Below are 27,482 nucleotides of genomic sequence, written 5' to 3'. Positions count from 1 at the left end.
CCCCCAGATGTTGAAACTGGGCCTTGCCTACATGCCTAGCATCTAGCATAGGGTCAAAAATAACGGCAATTGGGCGGTTGAAAACCTGAAAACATCTGAGCTTAATTATTACAGGACAGGCTCAGGCGTTGGAGAGGAATTTTTTTTTTTGAGACAGTCTTGCTCTGTTGCCTGGGCTACAGTGTAGTGGCGTCATCATAGGTCACTGTAACCCTCCTGGGCTCAAGGGATCCTCCTGTTTCAGTCTATCGAGTAGCTGAGACTACAGGAGCACCCCACCACGCCTGGCTAGTTTTTTGTAGAGAAGGGGTCTCGTTACTGCCCAGGCTGTTCTTGAACTCCTGGCATCAAGAGTCCTCCCGCTTTGGCCTCCCAAAGTGCTAGGATTACAGGTGAGAGCCAACCACCCGGCTGGACTGAGAGTTCTGAACTCAAACTGAGGCTGTGCACTTACTCGTTAGAACTTCGCATAATCTATCACAGGTTTCCTTTAAATGATTAAATGACACATCAGTGGTAAAGGGATTAGCACAGTTCCTGGTAGATAGTAGGCGCCCAATTATTATTGATTGCCAATTCACAGGCACAACCAATCTCTTTGGTCTCCACGTCCTTGTGCTGCCAATTTCCCTGTTGGGGTACAACAGGATGCTTATGGGGTGATGTGTCCCAGGTGATATCCCGTTCCTGACATCATGACAAAGGCATTAACCAAAAATGGCGACCTCAAAGCCATCCGAGGACGTCAATTACCGGTCATGATAGCGATAGATACAACAAGCGGAGTTGGGAAAGGGTTCTTAACGCCGGGATAGAAGACGCAGAACTTGCCCATATTGCCAGTCGACCACAAGCAGAAAAGGCGCAAGCTGCAAAACTCAGCTACAGCTCAATACCGCGACCACGTGTCCGAGGGCAGTCTGCGCCTGCGCAAGCGAGGCGCGCGCCCGTCGGCCGGAAGAGCCGCGCGTTTCCGGGTTGGAGGCGGGGAGTGGTGCCGGAAGTACTCGGGGAGGGCCGCGCAGTCGGACCGGCTGCTGAGACGAACGCTTCATTGGGGCAGTCTCCGCATATCATGGGGAGATAGACGCTGTTGCCTGTGAGTCTTGGGCCCTGGCAGTTGAGGAAGAAGAGCGGGAGGAGGGAGTCAGGACCCAGACCCACAGTGGGTCAGTGTTTGAAGAACTAGATTGCGGAGGAGACGGGGCTGTGAGGAATCAGGCTCTTGGGACGGGACTGAGAGGATCAGGCTCGGAGAAGACACGGCTGTGGGGATCCGGGCTCCAGACGGGACTTAGGGAACGGGGACGGATGTGAGTTCTCCGGCACCTGAGGGAAAGCGGTCTGAGAGGGACAGGATTGTGAGGACCCGCACTTCTAAGAGGAGAGAGTCAGAACGGAACAGAGCGTGAAGACACGGGCTCGGGAGAGGTAAAAGTGGAGCAGTGAGGACTTCAGCTCCTAAGAGGCAGAAGCGGGACAGTGAAGACCCAGGCTCCTAAGGATTCAGAAACAGGGCAGCGCAGACTTAGGTTCCTGAGAGGCTTAAGCAGGCAGAGAAAACTTGAGTTTGGGAGGGAGCAGGCGCAGGAGCAGGTAGTGAAGACTGGGGCTTCTGTGGGGACGGGATCCGGGCTTTGAGACTCCAAAGCTGCCAAGGGAGCTGATAGGACCCCAGTTCCTAAAAGCGGAGGATCTAAGGAGCCATGGCTGTGAGATCAGCCTCCAAGGGAAAGGGAGAGGGTTTGGAAAAGATACAGTGATCCATTTTTTTCCCCTCGTATTCTGTGAACCCGGAGTGATAAAGGATGTATTCAGGGGAAGACGACTCCTTCACAATGCCCACTTGGCTTTTGGCAGGCTTTTCTTGTGTCAGATACTAAATCTAGGAAGCCCACATAGAAGCATCTTCGTTTTCTTCTTCATTCTTGCGAATCGGATGTGAAGTTGGAAACAGTTTGAACTCAGTTATATACTTTAAACCCCATTCCACTCAATCCTGATTGAGCACAGTTATCTGCATCTCAAATAAAAGAATGTCAGAGATGGAAGGGCCCCAAACGACCGTCTTTTTTAAACTCCTATTTTACATTTAAAGACGCTAAAGTCCAAGCAGGACTTAGGATCATAGTGAGGCTATAATTAGTTAGATCATAGTTTTAATACAGTACCCTGCTATGCATAGCAAATAAGAGATGCTTGGTTAATACTCTTTGAAAAAATGCTTCTAGAATCTTTGTCTTACCTTCAAACTTGGGAGATTTTTACGGATTCTGGTACTTTATTTGGAGCTTGTTACTATATTGACATCGATACAGTGGATGCCACCAGCAAGGGAACCTTTAAATGAAGCTCAATGTTATTTATTTATTTTTTTAATAAGCTGTTTAGAAAGTCACAAATAATAAGTTGTTCCCTGTATTTTTAGCACAAGCATTTACTAGAAATGCCCGCATTTAGATAAGTATGGTGGGGAGACTTGGACCAGTCACTTCCCATCTTCAATATTAGTATCTTTTACTGAAACCTGCTTAGACTAACCAGGCACAGCTTATGCACTTTCAAATGTTATATCATTTAACTACCACAGCCCCACAAGTTAGTTTTTGTTAGTCCCATTGTACAGATAAAGCAGTTTAGAGAGGTTATGAACTTTGCCTGAAATCACAGGGTTCTGAGAGACCTGTCCCAGTTATGTGTGCCTCTAAAATTTTTTTTGCTTTTCTAAGTGTATTCCTCTCCATGTCTCAATTTGTCCATCTGCAAATAGAAGTAGTAGTTATACAAAGCATATCATTGAATGAAAGCACCCCTCTCCTCCTCAAGACTCATCCTAAGGTCAAGGACTAACTTATTAGGGTACTTACGTAGTATGGTATTTGAGAACTAAGTTCCGTGTTTTCACAGAAGCATAAATGTTCAGGATGGAAAACTGGGAACTTTGTAGAGCTTTTCCTCTCAATGGAGTAAGATATATTTAACTTTATTATTATTATCATTTATTTTGAGACAGGGTCTCCTGTGTTGCCACGGACAGAGTACAGTGGCATTATCAGCTCACTGCAATCTCAAATGCCTAGGCTCAAGTGATCCTCCTGCCTCAGCCTCCCAGGTAGCTGGGACTAAAGGCAGGCACGTGCTACTGAGCCTGGCTAGTTTTTCTATTTTTTGTAGAGACAGGATCTCGCTCAGGCTGGTCTCCAACTCTTAGCCTCAAGTAATCCTCCCACCTCAGCTTTCCAGAGTACTAGGATTACAGGCATGAGCCACCATGCCTGGCCCTATTAATTTAATTAATTTATTTAATTTTAAATTTAGGAGGCCAAGAAACACCAATTTGAAAAACAAAGGCTTAAACCAGTCCCAGTGGCTCACACCTGTGAGTTAAAACTACTATTTTTCCCAGTGGCTTACTCTATACTATTTGCAAGTGCCTATACTCTATACAAATGATCAAAACTTATTTACACCAACTTATGAGAGAAAGCATGCCCATGTCACCACTTCAAAGTACTTCATGATTAATAAATTTATAATTTATTTCTGAGTTAACATCCTTATCTACATTTGCAAAATGTACTCTATTTCACTCATTTGTGGCCCTAGCATTGACATATAATGATAGGAATTCAAAGTACCTGATCAGAAAATCATTGTGTTAGAATTGGAGCAAATATAAACATAGGACATTGCTTTTGACTAGAGGTCTTCATGGAAAGCCCCAAAAGATTTTGAAGGTAATAAATTAGCAGTGCTTATGGGTTGCACTGTGAAATAGGTTTGTTGGAGGCAGGAAAACTTTGAAATCTGTAAATATGGACTTAATTTAAAATATGACATTGATGTGCACCTGTAATCCCAACTACTTGGGAGGCTGAGGCAGGAGGATCACTTGAGGCCAGGAGCTCAAGGCCAGCCTGGGCAAGATAGCGAGACGCCCCCCCCATCTCTAAAAAAAAAAAAAAAAAAAATTGAAAGAAAATCTTGCACTGATATTTAAAGCTGCAAGGACTTTAGAATTTGCCTGGTCCAGCTCCTATTTATTTATTTATGTTTTTGTTTTTTTTTTTTGAGACAGAGTCTCACTTTGTTGCCCAGGCTAGAGTGAGTGCCATGGCGTCAGCCTAGCTCACAGCAACCTCAAACTCCTGAGCTCAAGGGATCCTCCTGCCTCAGCCTCCCGAGTAGCTGGGACTACAGGCATGCACCACCATGCCCGGCTAATTTTTTCTATATATATTTTTAGCTGTCCATATAAATTTCTTTCTATTTTTAGTAGAGATGGGGTCTCGCTCTTGCTCAGGCTGGTCTCGAACTCCTGAGCTCAAACGATCCACCCACCTCAGCCTCCCAGAGTGCTAGAATTACAGGCATGAGCCACCGCGCCCGGCCTTTTTTTTTTTTGAGACAGAGTCTCACTCTGTTGCCCTGGCTAGAGTGCCATGGTGTCAGCCTAGCTCACAGAAACCTCAAACTCCTGGGCTCAAGCAATCCTCCTGCCTCAGCCTCCCAAGTAGCTGGGACTACAGGCATGCACCACCATGCCCAGCTAATTTTTTCTATATATATATGTATTCTTAGTTGTCCATATAATTTCTTTCTGTTTTTCTTAGAGACGAGGTCTTGCTCTTGCTCAGGCTGGTCTCGAACTCCTGAACTCAAAGGATCCACCCACCTCAGCCTTCCAGAGTGCTAGGATTACAGACGTGAGCTACTGCACCTGGCCATCAGCTCCTATTTATAAATGTAGAAACTCTAGTAAAAGATGGCACCTAGCCCCCTTGATTTGGGTTTTCCATGATACCTCTCATCAGCCTCCTGCTGACCACTTGCTGCTTGCTACTATATTTTTCAATCCACCAGTTTTTTCTTAATCTCTGTAGTCACAAAAATGGTTATAAGGAGCCATCGACACATGGTTATGTGTGCTGAGTTAATAGCAGGATGCACTGTTTTGTTTTTTTTAAGAGATGAGGTTTCAGGCTGGGTGCGGTGTCTCATGCCTGTAATCCTAGCACTCTGGGAGGCTGAGACAGGAAGATTGCTTGAGCCCAGGAGTCTGAGGTTGCAGTGAGCTATGATGACACCACTGCACTCTAGCCCGGGTGGACAGAGCAAGACTCTGTCTCAGAGAGAGAGAGAGAGAGATGAGATTTCACTTTGTTGCCCAGGCTGGAGTGTAATGGCTATTCACAGGCACAATCATAATGCTCTATATATAACCTTGAACTCCTGGGCTTAAGCGATCCTCCTGCCTCAGCCTCCCAAATAGCTGGGCCTACAGGCTTTCACCACTGCACCTTGCAATACACTGATTTTTATAACTAAGATTTAGAAGAGAGGAGTACATATATATAATGTTAACAAATGCATTTATTAGTGCTTCCATGTGCCACAGACTCTCCTAAGTACTTTATTTTTTTTTTTTTTTTTTTTTTTTTTTTTTTTTTTGAGACAGAGTCTCACTCTGTTGCCCAGGCTAGAGTGAGTGCCATGGCGTCAGCCTAGCTCACAGCAACCTCAAACTCCTGAGCTCAAGCGATCCTCCTGTCTCAGCCTCCCGAGTAGCTGGGACTACAGGCATGCGCCACCATGCCCGGCTAATTTTTTCTATATATATTTTTAGCTGTCCATATAATTTCTTTCTATTTTTTAGTAGAGGTGGGGTCTCGCTCTTGCTCAGGCTGGTCTCGAACTCCTGAGCTCAAACGATCCGCCCACCTCGGCCTCCCAGAGTGCTAGGATTACAGGCGTGAGCCACCGCGCCCGGCCACTCCTAAGTACTTTAGATTCATTAAAATCAGTGAATGGTCACAACCGTTTCATCAGGTACACTATATTATTAACTCTTTTTTCAGATGAGGAAACTGAGACATGAAGAGATTAGATAACTTGCTCAATACAGCTAATACATGGCAGAATTGGTACTTGAATCCAGACATTGCCACCATAGTCCATGTCCTTGACCACTGTGTTATTCTACCTTTCTGAGAAGCCAAACTAGCCAATCTCAGCATTAACTTCAAACTAGAAAAAAATCCCACATTTCTGTTGCCCTTGAGTCTCACAGACTGCAAATAATTGATTCTTTTTGGTTTATTTAGGCTGGAAAATATGAGCTCATGGATACATCTTGAAGCCAGAAAGGAGAGAAATAGCCAGGTAGAAAACCCAGTCAGTAATTAAGTGAAATCATGCACCATCAGGCTGGCAGTCCTCTTGATTCCATTATTGTGTTTAAATAACAAATTCCTTAACATTTCAGAGGTAAAAATGTTTTAAAGACAATCTGGTCTTCTATTTCTATTTCCCTATTCCCTTCACTTTGTTTGTTTGGACAGAGTCTTGCTCTATTTCCGGGCTGGAGTGCAGTGGCACAATCATAGCTCACTGCAACCTTAAACTCCTGGGCTCAAGCAATTCTGCCTCAGTCTCCTGAGTAGCTGGGACTACAGGTGCATACCACCACACCTGGTTGATTTTTCTATTTTTTGTAGAGATGAGGTCTCGCTGTGTTGTCCAAGCTGGTCTCCAACTCCTGGCCTGAAGTGATTCTCCTACCTTGGCCTCCCAAAGTGCTAGGATTACAGCTGTGAGCCACTCTGCCCAGCCTTTTTATAAACAGTTAATGAAATGCCCAGAGAAAGCCAATGTCTTATAATTATTGGAGGGTCTTCCCAATTTCCTACCTTCTGAAAAAAATCAGAACTTCTCAATACAATATTAGAGTTGCAGCTGCATTTCTATTTGAGGTACAAGGTTGTTAAATGGAAAACAATTAGGGCCTGTCATCCTCAGCCTATCCAACACCATTTAAATGTGACATGGGGGTGGAAAGAGGATAGACTTGGTTATTTAATTGAATTGCAAGCCATATAATCTTGTTTTGATAGAATTATTGAATATTTTCAACTGTTGATCACTGGGGCATGGACTTTCCAGACCTGCTTTGTGAATCTCATAGCACATAATTTCCACACAATAAGTGCTACCAAGGGTTAACTGTTACAATTTTTCTCTCAAACTGTCCCACAGTTAATGCCTGTTTTTACACAGTAGTACATCCCAATTGGCATTCTGAGGAGGTGAGGGTTAGACATTTGAATAGCCCAAAGACAACCAGGGTATATTACATAATGGAAGTCAGGTTATTTACAGTCACTTCGTTCCATTGTTTCATCATCCACAACTGGGCTTCATAAGAGTTGGTCAGTAAACAGGTAATTTGGACCTAGAGTCATTGATGATTCTGCTCAGGTTGTGATGTTTTACTTTTTAAAAATTACTTAAAAATTCACATACAATAAAATTCTTTTAGGTGTATGATCACAACTCATAGAATATGACAAACACACTGTCATGTAAGCACCACATAACTCAAGATACAGAATAGTTCCATCCCTCTCCTTTTTTTTTTTTTTTTTATGAGACAGCCTGTTACCCAACCTGGAGTGCAGTGGCACCGTCATAGCTCACTGCAGCCTCAAACTCCTGGGCTCCAGTGATCCTCCTGAGTAGCTAGGATTACAGGTGCGTGCCACCATGCCTGGCTAATTTTTTTTATTTCTATAGAGACCATCTCACTATGTTGCCTAGGCTGGTCTCTAACTCCTGTCCTCAAACAATCCTTCTGCCTCTGGGATTTCAGGCATGAGCCATCACACCTGGCCTCACCCCAAATTTAATCATGCTGTTTCTTTGTGGCCAAACTCTCCCTTGCCCCAGACCCCTTGGCAACCACTGATCTGTTCTCCATCCCTATAACTTTGCCTTTTCCAGAGTGTCCTATAAATGAAATCATATATCCTTTTGAGTCTTGCCTTTTTCACTTAGCATCATGCATGTTGTGTGTATCAGTAGTCCTTCCTTTTTATTTCTGAGAAGCAGTCCATTGTATGGATGTACCATAGTTTGTTTATCTATTCACTGGTTGAAAGACATCTGGATTGTTTTCAGTTTTTGGCAATCGTGAATAATGTTGCTATAAATATTCACATACAGATTTTTGTGTGGATATTAGTTTTCATTTCTCTGGGGTAAATACCTAGGAGTAGGATTCTGGGTCATATGATAAGTATATGTTTAACTTTATAAGAAACTGCCAAACTGTTTTCCAAAAAGACTGTACCATTTTGCATCCACACCAGCAATGTATGAGGGTTTCCTTTGCTCTACATCCTCTCCAGCACCTGTTTTTGTTTTTTTGCTTTTTTTTTTTTTTTTTTTTTTTTTAAGACAGAGTCTTACTCTGTTGCCCAGGCTAGAGTGGCGTCAGCCTCGCTCAAAGCAACCTCAAACTCCTGGGCTCAAGCAGTCCTCCTGCCTCAGCCTCCCAAGTAGCTGGGACTATAGGCATGCACCACCATGCCCGGAATTTTTTCTATATATATTTTTAGTTGTCCATATAATTTCTTTCTATTTTTAGTAGAGATGGGGGTCTCACTCTTGCTCAGGCTGGTCTCGAGCTCCTGACCTTGAGCGATCCTCCCACCTCAGCCTCCCAGAGTGCTAGGATTACAGGCATGAGCCACCACGCCCGGCCCATGGTTTTTAAAATATGCATTTTTCATTTCTTCATTTTTTTCTTCCACCTGGACCCTATTAGAAAAAATATGCATTTTCCTAATGACTAATGATGTTGAGCAACTTTTCATATGTTATTTGCTGCTGCTTTTTTTTTCTTTCTTTTTTTATTTTATTTTATTTATTTATTTATTTATTTTTTTGAGACAGAGTCTCACTTTGTTGCCCGGGCTAGACTGCCATGGCATCAGCCTAGCTCACAACAACCTCAAACTCCTGGGCTCAAGCGATCCTCCTGCCTCAGCTTCCCGAGTAGCTGGGACTACAGGCATGGACCACCATGTCCGGCTAATTTTTTCTATATATATTTTTTAGATGTCCATATAATTTCTTTCTATTTTTAGTAGAGACGGGGGTCTCGCTCTTGCTCAGGCTGGTCTCGAACTCTGAACTCAAACGATCCACCCACCTCAGCCTCCCAGAGTGCTAGGTGTTACAGGCATGAGCCACTGTACCCAGCCTACTGCTTATTTTCTTTGGTAGAAGCTCTGTTCAGATCTTTTGCCTATTTAAAAAAAAATTTTTTTCTTTTTACTTTTTTTTTAGTTATTTTTGTATCTTTGTGTGTTATTTTTTAAAAATATGTGCATGAAGTTTGTCTGTTTTTAAAATTGAGTTGGTTATTTTCTTATTGTTGAATTTTGAGAGTTCTTTATATGCCCTGGGTAAATTCTTTGTTGGATATGTGATTTGTAAATATTTTCTCCTAATCTATGATTTGTCTTCTTTCTTTCTTTTGCAGAGCAGAAGTTTTACATCTTAAGTCCACTTTATCAATTTTTTTTTCTTTTGTGGTTTGTGTTTTGGTGTTGTATCTAAGAATTCTGACTAATCTGAAGTCATGAAGATTTTTTCTTTCTCTCTTTCTTTTTATCTTCTCCTCTTTTATTTTATCTTATCTCTTTTCTTCTTTTCTTCTCTTCTCTTTTCTTTTCTTTTCTTTTTTTTCTTTTTTCTTTTCTTTTGACAGGGTCTCTGTTGGCCAGGCTGGAGTGCAGTGGCACAATCATAGCTTATTGCAGCCTTGAACTCCTGAATTCAATCAATCCTTCTGCCTTCTGAGTAGCTGGCATTACAGGAACGTGTCTCCATGCCCAGCTGATTTTATGTTTCAATGTTTCGTACTTGCTGTGGCAGCACATATACATTAGAATGATACAGAGAAGATTAGCATGGCCCCTGTGCAAGGCTCACCTGCAAATTGGTGAGGCATTCCATATTTAAAAAATAAAGCAAAATAAAATTTAAGGCTGGGCACGGTGGCTCACACCTGTAATCCTAGCACTCTGGGAGGCCGAGGCAGGAGGATTGCTTGAGCTCAGGAGTTCGAGACCAGTCTGAGCAAGAGTGAGACCCCATCTCTACTAAAAATAGAAAGAAATTATCTGGACAGCTAAAAATATATAGAAAAAAAATTAGCCGGGCATGGTGGTCCATGCTTGTATTCCCAGCTACTCAGGAGGCTGAGGCAGAAGGATTGCTTAAGCCCAGGAGTTTGAGGTTGCTATGAGCTAGGCTGACACCATGGCACTCTAGCTTGGGCAACAGAGTGAGACTCTGTCTCAAAAAAAAAAAAAAAAAAATTTAAATATTTGATCCATCTGGAATGGAGAAGTTTATGAAGAGGGAATGTATATACCCCCTCATTCCAGATGGATTAAATACTTAAAATTAATTAATTTTATAGCACCCCAAAGGCATTTTTTAAGTGTTTAATAATACTTGTAGGCTGGGCACGGTGGCTCATACCTGTAATTCCAGCACTTTGTGAGGCTGAGGCAGAAGGCCAGAATTCCTGGCCTCTAGTGATCCTTCTGCTTGAGACCAGGAGTTTGAGACTAGCCTGGGCAACACAGTGAGACCCCTGTCTCTACAAAAAATTAAAAAAAAATTATCTGGGCATGGTGGGGTGCACCTGTATTCCCAGCTACTTGGGAGACTGAGGCAGGAGGATCTCTTGAATGCAAGAGTTTGAGGTTGTAGTGAGCCATCATGATGCCCCTGCACTCTAGCCCAGGCAACAGAGAAAGACTGTCTCAAAAAAAAATAAAATTAAATTTTAAACATGAAACCAAATGTTTTCCAGATATACACAGTCACACACCACCATTTAGTCAATAAACTTCCCCCCCCCCCTTTTTTTTTTTTGTTTTTTTTTGAGACAGAGTTTTACTTTGTTGCTCTCGCTAGAGTACAATGGTGTCATCATAGCTCATTGCAACCTTGAAATTCCTGGACTCAAGTGATATTCCTGCCTTAGCCTCCCAAGTAGCTGGGACTACAGGCTTGCCTCACCATGCCCAGCTAATTTTTTCTACTTTTTATAGAGACGGGGTCTCTTGCTGAGGCTGATCTCAAACCCTTGACCTCAAGCTATCCTCCCGCCTTGGCCTACCAGTGTGCTAGGATTACAGGTGTGATCCACCTCGCCTAGCCCTCTTTTTCCCTATTGATGTATGCTATGAATATTTGTCAACAAATTTTTGTGTAAACATAAGTTTTCATTTCTCTAGGATAAATGCCTAGGAGTATACTTTACCTGTTTTGGGGTGGGGGTTGATTTATTGTTCTTAATTGTGATATAATTTACATACAGCAAAATGCACAGATCTTAAATGCTCAGTGTGATGAATTTGACAGTTGTATAAACCCATGTAATTACCACCCACCCAAATGTGTGACAGTTTTAAAATACAACCATATATAGGAAGAGTCTAAGCAACTAACGGTAATGTCAGTCTGGCAGTGGGTATCTGGTTATCATCTGCTTTATTTTGTTTTTATAGGAAGAAATAGCTCACTTAGCCAGAATTATTGAAAATTCAGAAGTGTTGTTTGCTTTTCAACAAGGTCAATGAAGGCAATAAATTGTAGTTTAGCTTCCTAGGGAGAAATCTTTATTTTTCTCATGCCATAGGCGTTATACTTATTTCATTAAAGTGACTGCCATTGGAACTGTTCCTTAAGGTTAATTCTTTTTTTTTTTTTTTTGTTGAGACAGAGTCTCACTTTGTTGCCCAGGCTAGGGTGAGTGCCGTGGCGTCAGCTTAGCTCACAGCAACCTCAGACTCCTCGGCTTAAGCGATCCTACTGCCTCAGCCTCCCGAGTAGCTGGGACTACAGGCATGCGCCACTATGCCCGGCTAATTTTTTTCTATATAGATTTTTAGTTGTTCATATAATGTCTTTCTATTTTTAGTAGAGACGGGGTCTCGCTCTTGCTCAGGCTGGTCTTGAACTCCTGACCTCGAGCGATCCACCCGCCTCGGCCTCCCAGAGTGCTAGGATTACAGGCGTGAGCCACCGCGCCCGGCCAAGGTTAATTCTTAATTTGATATGTGAGTATTCATATTTGGTACTGTGTAGATGGGCCATAGTTTTTGGTTTCCAGATCTTATAACAAACTCTCATACAAAATTCCCTATTACAAAAAAAAAGGTCTCCACTTATTTTGAGCAATACTCAGTACTATTTAGGAAGCCCCTTGAAGGTTGTGGGAAGGTTATTTGAGAGCTATAATATGTTCAGTGTGAGGCTAGAGTGATAAGGATACAGTTTGATAATTTTTTTTTTTTTTTTGAGACAGAGTCTCACTCTCTTGTCTGAGCTAGAGTGCCGTGGCATCAGCCTAGCTCACAGCAACCTCAGACTCCTGGGCTCAAGCGATCCTCCTGCCTCAGCCTCCCGAGTAGCTGGGACTACAGGCACATGCCGCCATGTGGCTAATTTTTTCTATTTTTAGTTGTTTGGCTAATTTCTTTCTATTTATAGTAGAGATGGGGTCTCGCTGTTGCTCAGGCTGGTCTCGAATTCCTGAGCTCAAGCAATCCTCCTGCCTCATCCTCCTAGAGTGCTAGGATTACAGGCGTGAGCCACCGTGCCCGGCTGATAATCTTTAATAAGGCTTTTGCGTAGAACTTCTCTGGGAAAATAATTTGCTTTTATAACATTAGAACAACTATTACCATATTAACAATTTTTTCCTGTCCTTCCATTGGTAACATTTGTAGGTAGGGGAGAAGGAGGCAGAGGCCACATATGGTTAAAACAAACAAGTGATCCTGATATTCTGTTGTCCCCATCAGCTGGCTCTTGGCGAACAAGTCAGCCTAGTTTCTCTTGCTCATTTAACCAGTGCATAGTTAGTTGCTTTTATTAAGGGTAAACCAGGGCCAGGCTTGGTGGCTCACACCTGTAATCTCAGCACTTTGGGAGGCCAGGAGTTCGAGACCAGCCTGGGCAACACAGACCATGTCTCTACAAAAAAATAAGAAAAATTTGTCGGGTGTGCTGGTGTGTGCCTATAGTCCCAGCTGTTTGGGAGGCTGAGGCAGGAGGATCCCTTGAGCCCAGGAGTTAGAGGCTGTAGTGAGCTATGATCATGCTACTGCACTCTAGCCTGGGCAACAGAATGATACCCAGTCTCAAAAAAAAAAAAAAAAAAAAAAAGAAGGGGGGTAAACCAAGACAACCTGATTTCTCAGAAAGTTAGGCAATGTGTTGGGGAGGAATTCAGCAACAGGACCAAGAGTAGGATAGATATATTAATAGATACACATTTAGGTTGCTAAGCTTTACCAAGTTCTAAAAGCCATTGACATGATTCCTGCAGGTTCAAATCCCACAATTTTGCCTAATAAAGTATTTTATATGGCTAGTTTATCCCTAACAATAGAACATTCATTTTTAGGAAGATAGTCTATATGTGCTCTAATTATCAATTAATTTTTAAAGTTGTTTATGAAAGAGATGGAGATGCTTTTCTTGGCACCCACTAGGGACAAGGAAATATATTTCTCCACATCTGGTTTGTGTGGATCCCAGTTGGTGAAGATGAACTAGGCCATGCAGCTGAAATGGTCCTGGGGCAAGGATGGTGCTTGATGCCAGTTGTTCATTTACAGGTAGCTTTTGAGAATGGCTGCCTCTCATTTCACCGGGCTCACAGCTGTTGCTGATGTAATTAAAGATCTAGACACTCAGATAGCTGTAAGTAAGCTCCTTGAGGCCAGTGTGGGCGGAACTTGGTGAATGTGCTTCTGATACTGATGACACCAAAGCTGATGTCCACAGAGTCAACCACATGGCTCTAAGATTTAGGAGCCTTGGCTGCTCCAGGCCTGGGTCTCTGCATGTACTTTAAGATTGCTAACACTTAGAGAAAAAGTGCTTGTGATGATAAAGAAGAGCTTACTTTTAACAATTGCTAGAAATTGTTTTTATTGGACATAGCCCTGATGTAGACTTAAGCATGTTTTGAAATGGCAAAATAAACAAATCTGTTTCCTTAATCTTTGTGAGTGAGTTTTTAAGTATGTGATTATGCCATAACCTATTTGAATTTAACATTATTTGGTACTTAAAAAATAATGCATGTAGTACTTAAGTATTCTATTTTTATAAAGTCCTCAAAAATGTCTTACTTAATCCAGTTTATTTTTGTACATAAGATTCCTCATTTCATTTACTTTCTTCCTTATTTCAATTTTATGGACTATTTTGTTTAGCCTTTAGAGAAGAGATGCTTTCTAAATATCAGTTTAGAGCAATGAACATTCTTTATTTCTTCCATTTTTAATGTGTAGGTATCAGATGATCACCATTCAGATTTACTGAAGGCCCTGCAAAGTCTGGCAGACCTCATATAATTTTACTTTCGAAACTCATCCTTTATTACAGGTGCTTGTAGAGCTAATGCTTGTGTTGTCTTTCTCCAGTTGATCGGCCTTGGTCCTCACAGCTCCAAAAAGAAACAGGATCTTGATAAGCTCTATGAGTTGAAGTCCAAAGCTCGGCAGATTATGAACCAGTTTGGCCCCTCTGCCCTAATCAACCTCTCCAATTTCTCATCCATAAAACCGGAACCAGCCAGCACCCCTCCACAAGGCTCCATGGCCAATAGTACCACAGTGGTAAAGATACCAGGTACCCCTGGGACAGGAGGTCGTCTTAGCCCTGAAAACAATCAGGTATCGTCCTCTTATTCTCTGCTCTCTTTAGGCAGCTCTTAACCATTATTTCAACCAGTAATGCTTTGAGAGATGTCTCAGATGCTGCCTCTTCCCCTCAGCTGAAAAAGGTCTTTTCCTTTCTCTGGAATTCTAACATTCTTTTTGTTTGTTTTTTATTGTTTTAAATATAAATAGAGGGTTTCTTTGGGCCAAAGTTGAGGACTACAACCTGAATATTTCCTCTTTTACCATTATTGAATTATCATATACAGTATTTATCAGTTTTTAGTCTGTGTTGTATATGGTTGTATGTATGCATATGTATACACAGACATATAATACTTTGCCAATGACAGGTATTTTATATCTATGTTAGCTATACAGTTGTTAAATAAAATAATAAATGGGTTTGTTATTCCTATAATAAAAACACTCTTGCCTCTAGTCATTCCCTTTTCTGGATCATCCAATTGCTGCCATTATTAATTTTATACAGTGATTCTAAAATCTGCTCCTCTCTTTTTACCCATGATCCTGATTCTGCCCTCCAGAGCCACAAGAAATAGGCTGGGTAGAATGGATGAGTTGGCAGTATTTCAAGGGGATGGGTGGAGAGACAAGCAAAGGTGGATGGGGGAGGGTTGAGCAGATAGTCAGGAGACCAGCCTGTGCTGAACATGAAGTCTGCTGGAGAAGAGCAGGTTTAAAATTGTGTAGCTAGGATTACAGCAAAACATGGTACGCCGATACTGGTAAATTTTCTTTGGAACTTTTAGGCAATAGACAATCTTTGCAGATATTTAGTAGAGGGGTAAGCGTAACATAATAAAAGTAGTATGTCTTAGGATTAACTTGGCAGTAAGGGGATAAGAGGAGTAGGAAAGAGGGTTAGACTAGGTAGAAGGCCAATTCTAAGACTTTTGCAATAAATTCAGACATGTGACAAAGGCTTGTATTAGGTGATGGTAGACTGGAGAACAATGATAGATATGAGACTTCAGTAACAAATATTTATTTAAAAATTTTTTCTATTTTCTTCATTTTCAAAGTTATACATATTTGTCACAGAAGCTTTAGAAATACACAGAAAATCAATAGCTCATAATTCTGCTACCACCCAAAAATAGCCAAGGTTAACATTTTAATGTATGTCTTTTGATGTTTTTTTTTTAAGAGGCAAAGTCTCAGGCCGGGCCTGGTGGCTCACGCCTATAATCCTAGCACTCTGGGAGGCCAAGGCGGGAGGACCATTTGAGCTCCGGAGTTCGAGACCAACCTGAGCGAGAGCGAGACCCTGTCTCTACTAAAAAAAATAGAAAGAAATTAGCCAGACAACTAAAAATATATATATTTTTGCTGTGAGCTAGACTGACGCCACGGCACTCTAACCCGGGTAACAGAGTGAGACTCTGTCTCACAAAAAAAAAAGACACAAGGTCTCACTGTGTTGCCCAGGCTGTTCACAGGTATGATTATAGTGCACTACAGCCTCAGACTCCTGGGCTCAGGCGATCCTTCTGCCTCAGCCTCCCAAGTACCTGGGACTATCGGCGTGCACTACCATGCCCAGCTAATTTTTTCTATTTTTATTAAAGATGGGGTCTTGCTCTTCCTTAGGCTGGTCTCAAACTCCTGAGCTCAAGCAATCCTCCCGCCTTGGCCTCCCAGAGTGCTAGGATTATAGGTGAGCCACTGCACCCGGCCACTCTTTTGATTATTTTTTGATGGCATCGATATGCAACATGACATTTCCTTTATGAAAGAGTGGTGGAAGCTGTACAGATTTTTTACAATATTTAGTTACACTGAAATGAACAAATGTTCCCTGCCTTCAGGAAGCTTTTAGCCTATTGAGTCAGAGCCAGGCAAATTTATAAATACGCACAATGATAAAAGCATGCATAGAGTTCAGCAGAGGCCAAAGGAGGAAGTAAATGGTTACTCTTACCTGGGTGGGCTAGGGAAGGCATCAGAAAGAGGCACCATGAGCTGAGCACTTAGGAAAAAAGGAGGAAGAGCATGTCCAAAGGCAAGAGGCATGGTGCAATTTGTGGTGGCCAGGGAATTGCGATTGCTTAATGTGGAGGGAAGGTGAGGCACAGTGAGAAAAGGAGATGAGGCTAAGATAAACTACCTGACAGCTGGATGCTGGCCTGTCATCCAGACTGTTCTTTCTGCCTTTCCCTAGGCTTTTTCTTTTTTTCTTTTCACGATTTGTTCTTCAGATTACATTTTTTTTTCGTTTTTTTTTGGCTCCATGACTATGCTACTTATTTCTTGAGAATGTAGTCTTACAGCAATACAACCAGCAATGTCAAACTGAACTCTTTGGAAAGTAGAAACTAAACCCAACAATTTGACAGCCTTTCTTCATTACGGGGTAATGAGTTGTTTTATTTCCTTAATATGTAGCTGAAAATTTTTCTCTCAACTAACTTTAGGTATTGACCAAGAAGAAATTACAGGACTTAGTAAGAGAAGTGGATCCTAATGAGCAATTGGATGAAGATGTGGAGGAGGTAAGGTGGGGTTGGATACCCCAGAGTCTCTGTTCTTGAGAACTCGTATAACATAGTGGTTATTAGTACAGATTTCAGGCCGGGGGTGGTGGCTCATGCCTGTAATCCCAGCACTTTGGAAGGCTGAGACAGGAGGATCACTTGAGCCGAGGAGTTCGAGGCTGCAATGAACTATGATCACATTACTGCACTCCAGCCTAGGTGACAGAGTGAGACCCTGTCTCAAACAAAACAAAACACACAGACTTTAGAGGCAGACAAATCTGAACTTGAATCTTGGCCTTGCCATTTACCAGCTATGTACGTGTGGTGACAAGTCACTTAAGCTTCCTCCTGTGTTGGTAGGGTATGACATTATTTACCTATAGGGTTATTGTGAGGATCCCATGGAATAATTTATATAAATGCCAAGCACTTTATCCCCAGTAGCTTCTGTTATCTTTGCCTTTCAAAAAAGGCATAGTCTGTTGCTCACAGGCAATCACTTTTTTAAAATTATTTATTTATTTATTTATTTATTTATTTTTTGAGGCAGGATCTAACTCTGTTGCCTAAGGCTAGAACACAGTGGTATGACCAGAACTCACTGCAACTTCCAACTACTAGGTTCAAGTGATTCTCCTGTTTCAGCCTCCCAAGTAGCAAAGGTTACAGGTGCCTGCCATGATACTTAGCTAAATTTTTAAAAAATTTTTTGTAGAGATGGGGTCTCGCTATGTTCCCAGTCCTGGCCTCAAGTGATCCTCCCACCTCATTCTCCCAAAATGCCGGGATTACAAACATGAACCACTGTGCCCAGCCACTTTCAACAATTTTAGCTATTTCTATAACATTCTTCTGTATTTCTAAGTAATATATTTAAATAGACATTCTTTGAGTCATTACTTTTATAATAGTCTATTGACTTCCTGTTACAGTAGGTGAGAATTTTGTTATATCAGTAATATATATACCATACAACTTTCCTTTCCCTCATTTTTCCGGTATAATTTTTAAAATAATTTCTGAATAACTCAGAAATCAGTATTTATGTTATTCTGACTGTATTGTTTCCCACTGAGCTAAGTCATATCTGTAATTACCTTTCCTTTCATGTACAACTTGTTTTCTTAAAGTAAATAATTTACTGTTTTTTATTTACTTCTTCTCCTTGTGCTTTTCCTGCTTCCACCATCAGCTCTGTTATGCATCTATCAAAGTTGTTTCCAAATGGAAAACTAATGTATTGACTTTTCTTTCGTCTTGTCTTTTACCCTGGATATTTCATTCCCAGAAACTTCCATCCTCTTTTGTTCTGATTAATTTTGGGTCACTTGCACAAACTCCTGCTCGGTCTTCTTTGCTCTTCCCCAATGTTGAATCTCTTGTTTATAGGATCCCATGTCATCTTCTTAATTGATTCCCTTTTTTGTTACTTCTTTTTTTTTTTTTTTTTGAGACAGAGTCTCGCTCTGTTGCCCAGGCTAGGGTTCCATGGCGTCAAGCTGGCTGGGCACAGTGGCTCACACCTGTAATCCTAGCATTCTGGGAGGCCGAGGTGGGTGGATTGTTTGAGCTCAGGAGTTCAAGACCAGCCTGAGCAAGAGCGAGACCCCGTCTCTACTAAAATTAGAAAGAAATTATATGGACAGCTAAAAATATATAGAGAGAAAATTAGCCGGGCATGGTGGCGCATACCTGTAGTCTCAGCTACTTGGGAGGCTGAGGCAGGAGGATTGCTTGAGCCCAGGAGTTTGATGTTGCTGTGAGCTAGGCTGATGCCACGGCACTCTAGTCTGGGCAACAGAGTGAGACTCTGTCTCAAAAAAAAAAAAAAAAAAAAATCTTATGCTATTCTAATCCCAGTTCCTTTAGGATCTTATCTTTTCTTGTTCTGAATTTTATATAATGAGCCTTGATATGTTTCTTTTTTCATTCCCTATGCTGAGTTCTTGGAGGCACCTTTTATTCTAGAGGCTTGGCACGCCTTGATTCTGAGATGATTTTGTACATTAGCTTTGTTTTTGTTTTTAGTTTTTTTGCCTTTGCATAGGAAAATTTAATGACAGGGAAAGGAAAGACAGGTTACAAAATAGTATAACTTCATTGTTATTTTTATTTTTTTAACCACAGGGGAAATATTTGCCCTCGTGTATGTGTGTGTGTGTGTGTGTGTGTGTGTGTGTGTTGTAATGGCTTCATTGAGATATATCTCAATAACTCACATACCATAAAATTCACCCATTTGAATTATATAGTTTTTATTGGTCTGTAGTATATTCACAGAGGTGTGCAACTGTCACCACAATCAATTTTAGATTATTTTCATTACTCCAAAAAGAAACCCATACCCATTAGCAGTTACTCCCCATTTTCCCCCAACCCCCACAGCCCTAGGCAATCTTTCTGTCTCTATGGATTTGCCTATTCTGGACATTTCAAATAAATGGAATCATATAATATTTGGTCTTTTGTGACTGGCTTCTTTCACTTAGCATAATGTTTTCAAAGTTCATCCATGAGATAGCACACGTATCAGTACTTCATTCCTTTTCATGGCTGAATAATATTCCATTGTATATCTGCATCACATTTTGTTTATCCATTCATCAGTTGATTGATGTCTGGGTTGTTTCCACTTTTTGGCCCTTATGAATAATGTTTTGTTTTGTTCTGTTTTTAAGAGATGGGGTCTTGGCCGGGCGCGGTGGCTCGCACTTGTAATCCTAGCACTCTGGGAGGCCGAGGTGGGTGGATCGCTCGAGGTCAGGAGTTCGAGACCAGCCTGAGCAACAGCGAGACCCCGTCTCTACTGAAAAATAGAAACAAATTATCTGACCAACTAAAAATATATATAGAAAAAATTAGCTGGGCATGGTGGCACATGCCTGTAGTCCCAGCTACTCGGGAGGCTGAGGCAGTAGGATCGCTTAAGCCCAGGAGTTTGAGGTTGCTGTGAGCGAGTATGACACCACGGCACTATAGCCTGGGCAACAGAGCAAGACTCTGTCTCAAAAAAAAAAAAAAGAGATGGAGTCTTGCTTTGTTGCCCAGGCTGGAGTACAGTGGCGTCATCATAGCTCACTGCAGCCTTGAACTCCTGGGCTCAAGTGATCCTCTTGCCTCAGCCTCCCAAGTACCTTGGACTATAGTTGTGTGCCACCATGCCTGGCTAATTTTTAAATTTTTTGTCTTGCTATATTGCTCAGGCTGGCCTCAAACTCCTGACCTCAAATGATCCTCCCACCTTGGGCTCCCAAAGTGCTGGAATTACAGGTGTGAATCACTACACTCAGCCGCTCTCTATTAACTCCTTAAAAATTTTACTGTAAAAGTTTTTTGGAATCTCTTTGTCCATTAAGGTTTTCTCTCCTGTTCCCCCTTCTTTGGGAATTTATATGTCTTTTTTTCTTTTAATGTTATTTTAATGGGTGTAGGGAGGGAGAAGAGATCATTTTTGGAATTAATCTACCATGTTTAATCAGAAATCTTTTCTTTTCTTTTCTTTTCTTTTCTTTTCTTTTCTTTTCTTTTTTTTGAGACACAGTCTCATTCTGTTGCCCTGGGTAGAGTGCAGTGACATTATAGTGTACTGCAACCTCAAACTCCTGGGCTCAAGCGATCCTCCTGCTTCAGCCTCCCGAGTAGCTGGGATTATAGGTGTGCACCACAACAGCCCGCTAATTTTTCTATTTTTAGTAGAGACAGGGTCTTGCTCTTGCTCAGGCTGGTCTTGAACTCCTGAGCTCAAGTAGTCGTCCTACCTCAGCCTCCCAGAGTACTAGGACTATAGGCAAGAGCCACCGCTCTGACCAGAAATCTTTTCTTTTGATGGTGTCCCTTTGGTTTCTGTGGGAAAAATGATGATGAGCTAATGGTTCATCAGAGCAAGGAATGTACCTATGTATGGTTGCCAGTTTAGGAAGCCATGCAGAATAAATACTAGTCAATAGACTAATCAGAATTTTAATTTTTTCATGTGGATTTTTATCTCTAGAATTCTGATCTTGCTTTTCATACAATCCAGAAATAATTGACAGTGAAGCAGGAAGAACTCAGGATTTGGACTCAAGACCCTTGAGGTTGAATCCTGGTTCCACTGCTTTCTAGTTACATGGCCATGAGCAAATTGGTTTCTCTGAGTCTTCATCTTCCTCTGTAGAATGAGAATGAAATCCTTGTCCCATTTTCTTCACATGATTATTGTTAAGGACTAAGTGAGATGATGGAAATAAAAGTGCTTTTAAGAGACTGTGAAAGTGGCCATGCGTGGTGGCTCACGCCTGTAACCCTAGTACTCTGCAAGGCCGAGGCTTGGAGTTCAAGGTTGCTTGAGGTCAGGAGTTTGAGACCAGCTTGAGCAAGAGTGAGACCCCATCTCTACCAAAAAAGTAGAAAAAATTAGCCTCTACCAAAAATAGAAAAATTAGCCAGGCGTGGTGGCACACGCCTGTAATCCCAGCTATTCGGGAGGCTGAGGCAGGAGAATCGCTTAAGCTCAGGAGTTTGAGGTTCTGTGAGCTAGGCTGATGCCACAGTACTCTAACTCAGGTGACATGACAGAGCAAGACTCCAACTGAAAAAAAAAAAAGAGAGAAAGTGAGTGAGAAATTGTAATGATTCATTTTTGTTTTCCAACCTAATTCAGAAGAAAATATGGGGGGGTACGGACTGGGTTAGCTGATCCCTGCTGGGTAGAAAGGTACATTGTCAGAACCTCTGAAGGTACATCCTTAGAACAGTGTGAGCTGTACTCAACCTGGGTAATGATCCTATTGTCTTCCTCATTCCTCAACCCCACCTTAGCCCAAATGCTGATTTTAGGCCTTCTACTAGAAAGCCTGATTAAATATGTAATTCAGGCAGAAACAGTTGTTGCAGTAACAAGAGCCTACCCGTGTCATGGTGACCCTCCCCACTTTGTCTTCCCCAGATGCTGCTGCAGATTGCTGATGATTTTATTGAGAGTGTGGTGACAGCAGCCTGCCAGCTTGCTCGGCATCGCAAGTCCAGCACCTTGGAGGTCAAAGATGTCCAGCTGCATTTAGGTATGTGGTCTTGTTTCTCCCTTAAGTATCTGCACGACTGCTTTTTCAGGACTGCCAGGGGAAAGTGTAGTCAGAGGAACCTTCATGCCAGGACCAGACTTTTGGGCGCTGGGATTTGTGTATTCATTCAACAGCAGCACTAAAGCGAGAAGAGAAATCCATCCATGGCAGGGAGAATGAGCCCAGGCATTAGACTGGAAACCAGATTTTGCCACTTCCCAGCGATCTCAGCTTATCCTTCCTACTCAACTTCTCTTAGAGCCCATTTCCTCATTTGTAAAGTGAAGATCATAATATCCTCCTTAGAGGGTAATTGTAAGAATTATAGATTGTGTTTATAAAGTGATTGGCACAGGGCCTGACACAAAGTAAGAGCTTAGTAAATGTAGCTACTATTACCCCTATTCAAATAAAACTGTTACTCAGGGTTCTCTTTCAGTTTTTAATCTATTTATGCATTTTCTCAAAGAAAATAATAATAATGTACATTCAATTTTATATGTATGCTTTTCCACTTAACAGACACTAAATTTGACCTTGGACTTTTCTGGGAGATACTCATGTAACATTGGTAGGCAGCTATGCTCACCACTCTACCACCGACGCTGCTGCACTCATGTCACATTGATCACCATAATCACTTGGAAATGAATAAGCCCCCCACTGCACTGACCACAATGTGATCAAAAGAAAGAGGATAGACTATAACTACAAAGACAGTTAAGCCAAGGGAATGAGACAGAAAATAATAAGGGATTCCATGCAGATCAACCCATGATTGATATTTTTTTTTTTTTGAAACAGAGTCTCGCTATGTTGCCCAGGCTAGAGTGCTGTGGCATCAGCCTAGCTCACAGCTCAAACTCCTGGGCTCAAGCAATCCTTCTGCCTCAGCCTCCTGAGTTGCTGGGACTACAGGCATGTGCCACCATGCCCGGCTAATTTGTTCTATATATTTTTCATTGTCCAGCTAATTTCTTTCTATTTTTAGTAGAGACAGGGTCTTGCTCTTGCTCAGCCTGGTCTCGAACTCCTGAGCTCAAACGATCCACCCGCCTTGGCCTCCCAGAGTGCTAGGATTATAGGCGTGAGCCACTGTGCCCAGGATCCACTTTTTGTTGACTGCAAAGTTCAATTCCCAGAGGATAATCTTAGTGTTACTTTCTAATACTGACAACATATATTATTCGCAGAAAGTTTCAGACATCTTTGTTTTCAACGAAATGTTGGAGGAGAGTTATATATCAAGTTATTCTAAAAACAAACATGAATCATTCATTCACACAATATTTACTGTGCATTAGACATAAATATGAAATCACTAATATTCAATTTTACTTAAGTAGGTATCTTCCTGGGGCAAAACAAATTTTACCAAAAAATCCTATTTTCAATGCTTTAGGAACACTGATAAAGAGTGATAAAGGAGTCCCCATGTAAATCTTTTTGAATAGTGACTTATTCTCTAATAATAATAAATTCCCTAATAATGTGGAGGCATAATTTTTTAGTACTAGGTATTCTTAAAGTATAGTACACCTATATTTGTGGATTTAGAGAGCTATGTGGTTATGCTAGTTATTGACAGAGTGGAATAAACGGAGTCCCTGTCTTCTGGGAAATTCTAGTGACAATCTTACAAGGATTATAGTATCCAGGGCCCCAGAGCATGGAGCTGGGCGTGGACATAGCTGTATCTATATCCATATGTAAATATTTGTCCCTGGCTCTAGGCTAAACACTCTACATGTATTATGTCATCGAATGCCCCAGCCACCTGCGAGGTGGTTATTACTGTTGTTATTACCATGGAGAAGATGAGGAAGCTGAGTCCCCAGGTCATACAGCCCCACAGTGGAGCAGCAGAGCTGGGCTTTGGCCCTTAATTCCAGAATCTAGAATGCTTTGTGTCCCTAGGCTTTCTTTCGGTTTGAGAGGGGTTACTTCAGCCTAGGAGTAGGATAACTGAAGAAAGAAATGACTTTGGTTTTCTGTGGACTAGATAAGCTGCATGGAAACCTTAGGGCTCAGCATTCACAGCTTTGACTAATTTACCCCTTTTTTTATGCAAGAAGCTCTAATTATGTCCTTTGAAACCGTGGCAGAGCCACATGTGATGTCCGCATTTGTCTTCCATAGAATCCCTCTGGAGGGTGAGTGTTAGTACAGTTGATCCCAAATTCATCCTCCCGGCCGGGCGCGGTGGCTCACGCCTGTAATCCTAGCACTCTGGGAGGCCGAGGCGGGTGGATCGCTCAAGGTCAGGAGTTCGAGACCAGCCTGAGCAAGAGCGAGACCCCGTCTCTACTAAAAATAGAAAGAAATTATATGGACAACTAAAATATATATAGAAAAAATTAGCCGGGCATGGTGACACATGCCTGTAGTCCCAGCTACTCGAGAGGCTGAGGCAGTAGGATCGTTTGAGCCCAGGAGTTTGAGGTTGCTGTGAGCTAGGCTGACGCCATGGCACTCTAGCCCGGGCAACAAAGTGAGACTCTGTCTCAAAAAAAAAAAAAAAAACAAAAAAAACCAGCTCTACCAAATTCATCCTCCCGACTCTTGTCTGAGGGTCACACTGCACTCCTGACACTGCCTTCCCGGTACCCTTATCTCTGTGCTGCCTTCTTTTTGCAGAGCGCCAGTGGAACATGTGGATCCCAGGATTTGGCTCTGAAGAAATCCGACCCTACAAAAAAGCTTGCACCACAGAAGCTCACAAACAGGTGAGGAGCCACCAGAGCCCCGGGGACAGCTAGGGCTGATCCCTTGAGCTACATCTCAGAAGGGGTGCACACAGCTACTTACTGGGGGCCTCACGTCTTCCACACAGCAAGCTTCACTCTCTGGACTAAAGGTCAGAGAGGGCAGGAGGCAGCAGCAGTCATGAGAGATCCGTCAGATATTTCCTTGGTGCTGGGCTGTTCCCACATGGGGTCTCAGTTTTTTCTCTCAACTCTGATGGGTATCACTTAAAGCTGTTGATTCTAGATTCTTCTAATATGGATGGAGCTCACCCTTTCTACACCTTCTAAATGAAATCTTCCTTCATTGTTGCTGATTTGAACACCATATATGGCCCTATGAAGAGAGAGCAGGTTAAAGACAGCAGAAATATGTTGTACTTGTGCTGAGAGGAGGTATCCAGGCTGCTGTGCTAGGCATGTGGCCTGTGTCCTAGCTAAACCTTGGTTCTCTGCCCGTTTTGTTTTTTTTTTTAAGAGACAGGGTCTTCCTCTGTCACCACCCAGGCTGAAGCCAGTGGTGTTTAAAACCCGATCATAGCTCACTGCGGCCTCGAATTCCTAGGCTCAAGTGATACTGCCTCAGCCTCTTGAGTAGCTAGGAGTACAGGCACATGCCACCACACCCAGCTAATTTTTTGTAGAGACATGTTCTCACTGTGATGCGTAGGCTGGTCTTGAACTCTTGGGCTCAGGAGATCCTCCCACCTCAGCCTCTCAAACTGCTGAGATTACAGGCAGGAGCCACCACACCCAGCTCTGCCCTCTTGCCAAGGAAGCCAGGGGGTCAGTGTGAGAATACCACTTCCACTGTGGAGCAAGTTGTCCTGGTCATGGGTCAGTACAACAGCAGTGTTGCCCTCCCTTTGCCAAGGCTGTTATCCTTTACGTCTTAATTTAACTGGCTACTCTGATTGGAAAAGTGAGCTTCTTCTAAGCTTGACAGGCATAATTGGGCAGTGCTGGGTGACTGTCCCTTGCTTTGCCATCACCTGGTATCTCTGGAGCGGGTGTCTACAGAGCTCACAGAGGAAGCCCTACAAGGAAGCTGCCAGTAACCTGAATCGAAGGACTCCACTCTTCTCCAGAAGGGAGTCTCTTTAGACAATGGACTGTCACTTTGACTCTGCTCCCAAATTATCCACTTTTTAGCCCTATTTAGTCAACAAATATCATAATATTGGGACAATCTCTTGATCAAAAAGAATGAGCAAAGCAGGCTATTCATTTGCCCAGTGGCTGGTAATAGTAAGAGTTGAGACCCTGATCTGAGTGTTTCTAGGATCTGTTTTGGTAGAAGTTGTTAGTCTTCAGTTTTCCTTCATTGCAGGTCATCAGGTGTGAACTGTCAGCTCCTTTTGCGTATGGTGACAAGCTTGAAATTGAGGCCCTTTTCCTACTTACTCTATCATCAGAGAAAGAAGAAACTGGGGTGGGGGAGCCTAGAAAACATGCTTTGCTGGCTTAACCTCTAAGTCCCCAAAGTGCAAGAGCTCTCACCTTCTGCTTTTAACTTTTTTGCCATCCTGCTAGCCTGGAGCAGTTTGGGTCTTTCGGTCAATGAAATGGATCTACTGACTCATCTAAACATCTGTTGGGGCCCTGCAGACTTCCCTCTGGCTTGAAGGCACCTGCCGAGCTGGCCTGTGACTACAGATGCCTGAGGAGGGCTCCAGCCTGTAGTATACACCATGCTGCCTGCTAGCTACACCTGGATGTTCCAGAAAGCACCTGAATCTAAATGCTCCTGTGTAACTGCTTATTTCTCTCTCTTTTCAGAGAATGGCATTGATCCGAAAAACAACCAAGAAATAACACACGGAAAGGTCAGGGAATGGACAACAATGTATTTGGAGATACTTGAGCTGAGACCTCAGCCATCTCATCCTTGGAATTTTTTTTTAATGCTTTACAGAGAAGCATATATTTTTTATTAACAGTGCAGCAATATCTATAATGACTGAGAGGATCTGCCAAAAGAATAAAGCCTCCTACCCCAACTTCCCGTTCCGTTTCCCTGCCGTCTCAAAGAGGAGCAGTGTATCTTCCAGAGAAGATTTTATTTGTGGTTTATTATATAAGTGATTGAATATGGAACAAAGCATTATGATCTTGTTGGGTGAGACAGTATTAGCAGGATTTTAGAAGCTTTTGTTTCCTTCTCCTTCCCTTTTTCCCTGTACTTTGTAATGTCAGTGTTTATATGAATATGACTTTCATTTGCTTTTCCAGAATAAAGAAGTTATTAATTGAAAGACACAGGGTGCACGGCTTACAGCCTTTGAAATGCCAGAGGGAGTCAGGAGGAGGACAGGCAAGGTTGGGTAGCTCTCTAGTCAGCAGGTGGCAGTACTGTTATTCATTTCTGTGTTTGAGGAAAACACAGGGATTTTCTGTTATTTTACTCCAGGGGAGGCCATAACATCAGTAGGAGTTTGTGTCTAGTTTCTCTGCCATAAGAATTGGGCAGGGTGAGATTCTGTCATGAGCTCCAGACTGAAGAGGCATCCTTGTTTTGGCAATGCTTTTCTGGAACTCCTAGAGAAAGTTGTGTTCATCCTTGGCCCTGAGAAAGGATGAGAGTAGCCTTGGGGACAGGCCTGTGTGTGCAGGTGCCTGCCTGGTTTTAGTTGCTGGTACCCCTGATCATGGTATTTT

General features: G+C 42.4%; 1 protein-coding gene and 1 non-coding gene across 5 annotated transcripts; both read left to right on the top strand.

Annotated features, from left to right (window-relative positions):
- The first annotated feature begins 1,012 nt into the window (after nucleotides 1-1,012).
- Nucleotides 1,013-27,343, top strand: TAF12 (TATA-box binding protein associated factor 12). 4 transcript variants are annotated; one of them, XM_069477555.1, is made up of 7 exons: nucleotides 1,013-1,099; nucleotides 13,488-13,572; nucleotides 14,301-14,552; nucleotides 16,976-17,053; nucleotides 21,966-22,080; nucleotides 24,718-24,806; nucleotides 26,604-27,079. In XM_069477555.1, the coding sequence occupies exons 2-7, from the start codon at nucleotides 13,501-13,503 to the stop codon at nucleotides 26,637-26,639; spliced, it is 642 nt and encodes a 213-aa protein (XP_069333656.1). In that variant the 5' UTR covers nucleotides 1,013-1,099; nucleotides 13,488-13,500; the 3' UTR covers nucleotides 26,640-27,079. The 4 variants fall into 4 exon arrangements, with proteins under 4 accessions (XP_069333656.1, XP_069333658.1, XP_069333659.1 ...); XM_069477557.1 differs by lacking the exon at nucleotides 13,488-13,572 and having other exon boundaries at nucleotides 26,604-27,343; XM_069477558.1 differs by lacking the exon at nucleotides 13,488-13,572 and having other exon boundaries at nucleotides 1,013-1,431; nucleotides 26,604-27,343.
- On the top strand, nucleotides 9,705-9,807 carry LOC138391088 (U6 spliceosomal RNA). The gene has a single exon (XR_011234724.1). It is a non-coding gene; the product is annotated as a U6 spliceosomal RNA (small nuclear RNA).
- Nucleotides 27,344-27,482: the final 139 nt, after the last annotated feature.

This window comes from Eulemur rufifrons, chromosome 8 (assembly GCF_041146395.1).
Source record: "Eulemur rufifrons isolate Redbay chromosome 8, OSU_ERuf_1, whole genome shotgun sequence".
In the NCBI taxonomy this organism is placed as follows: Eukaryota; Metazoa; Chordata; class Mammalia; order Primates; family Lemuridae; genus Eulemur; species Eulemur rufifrons.
This window is presented reverse-complemented; position numbering and strand designations above follow the sequence as displayed.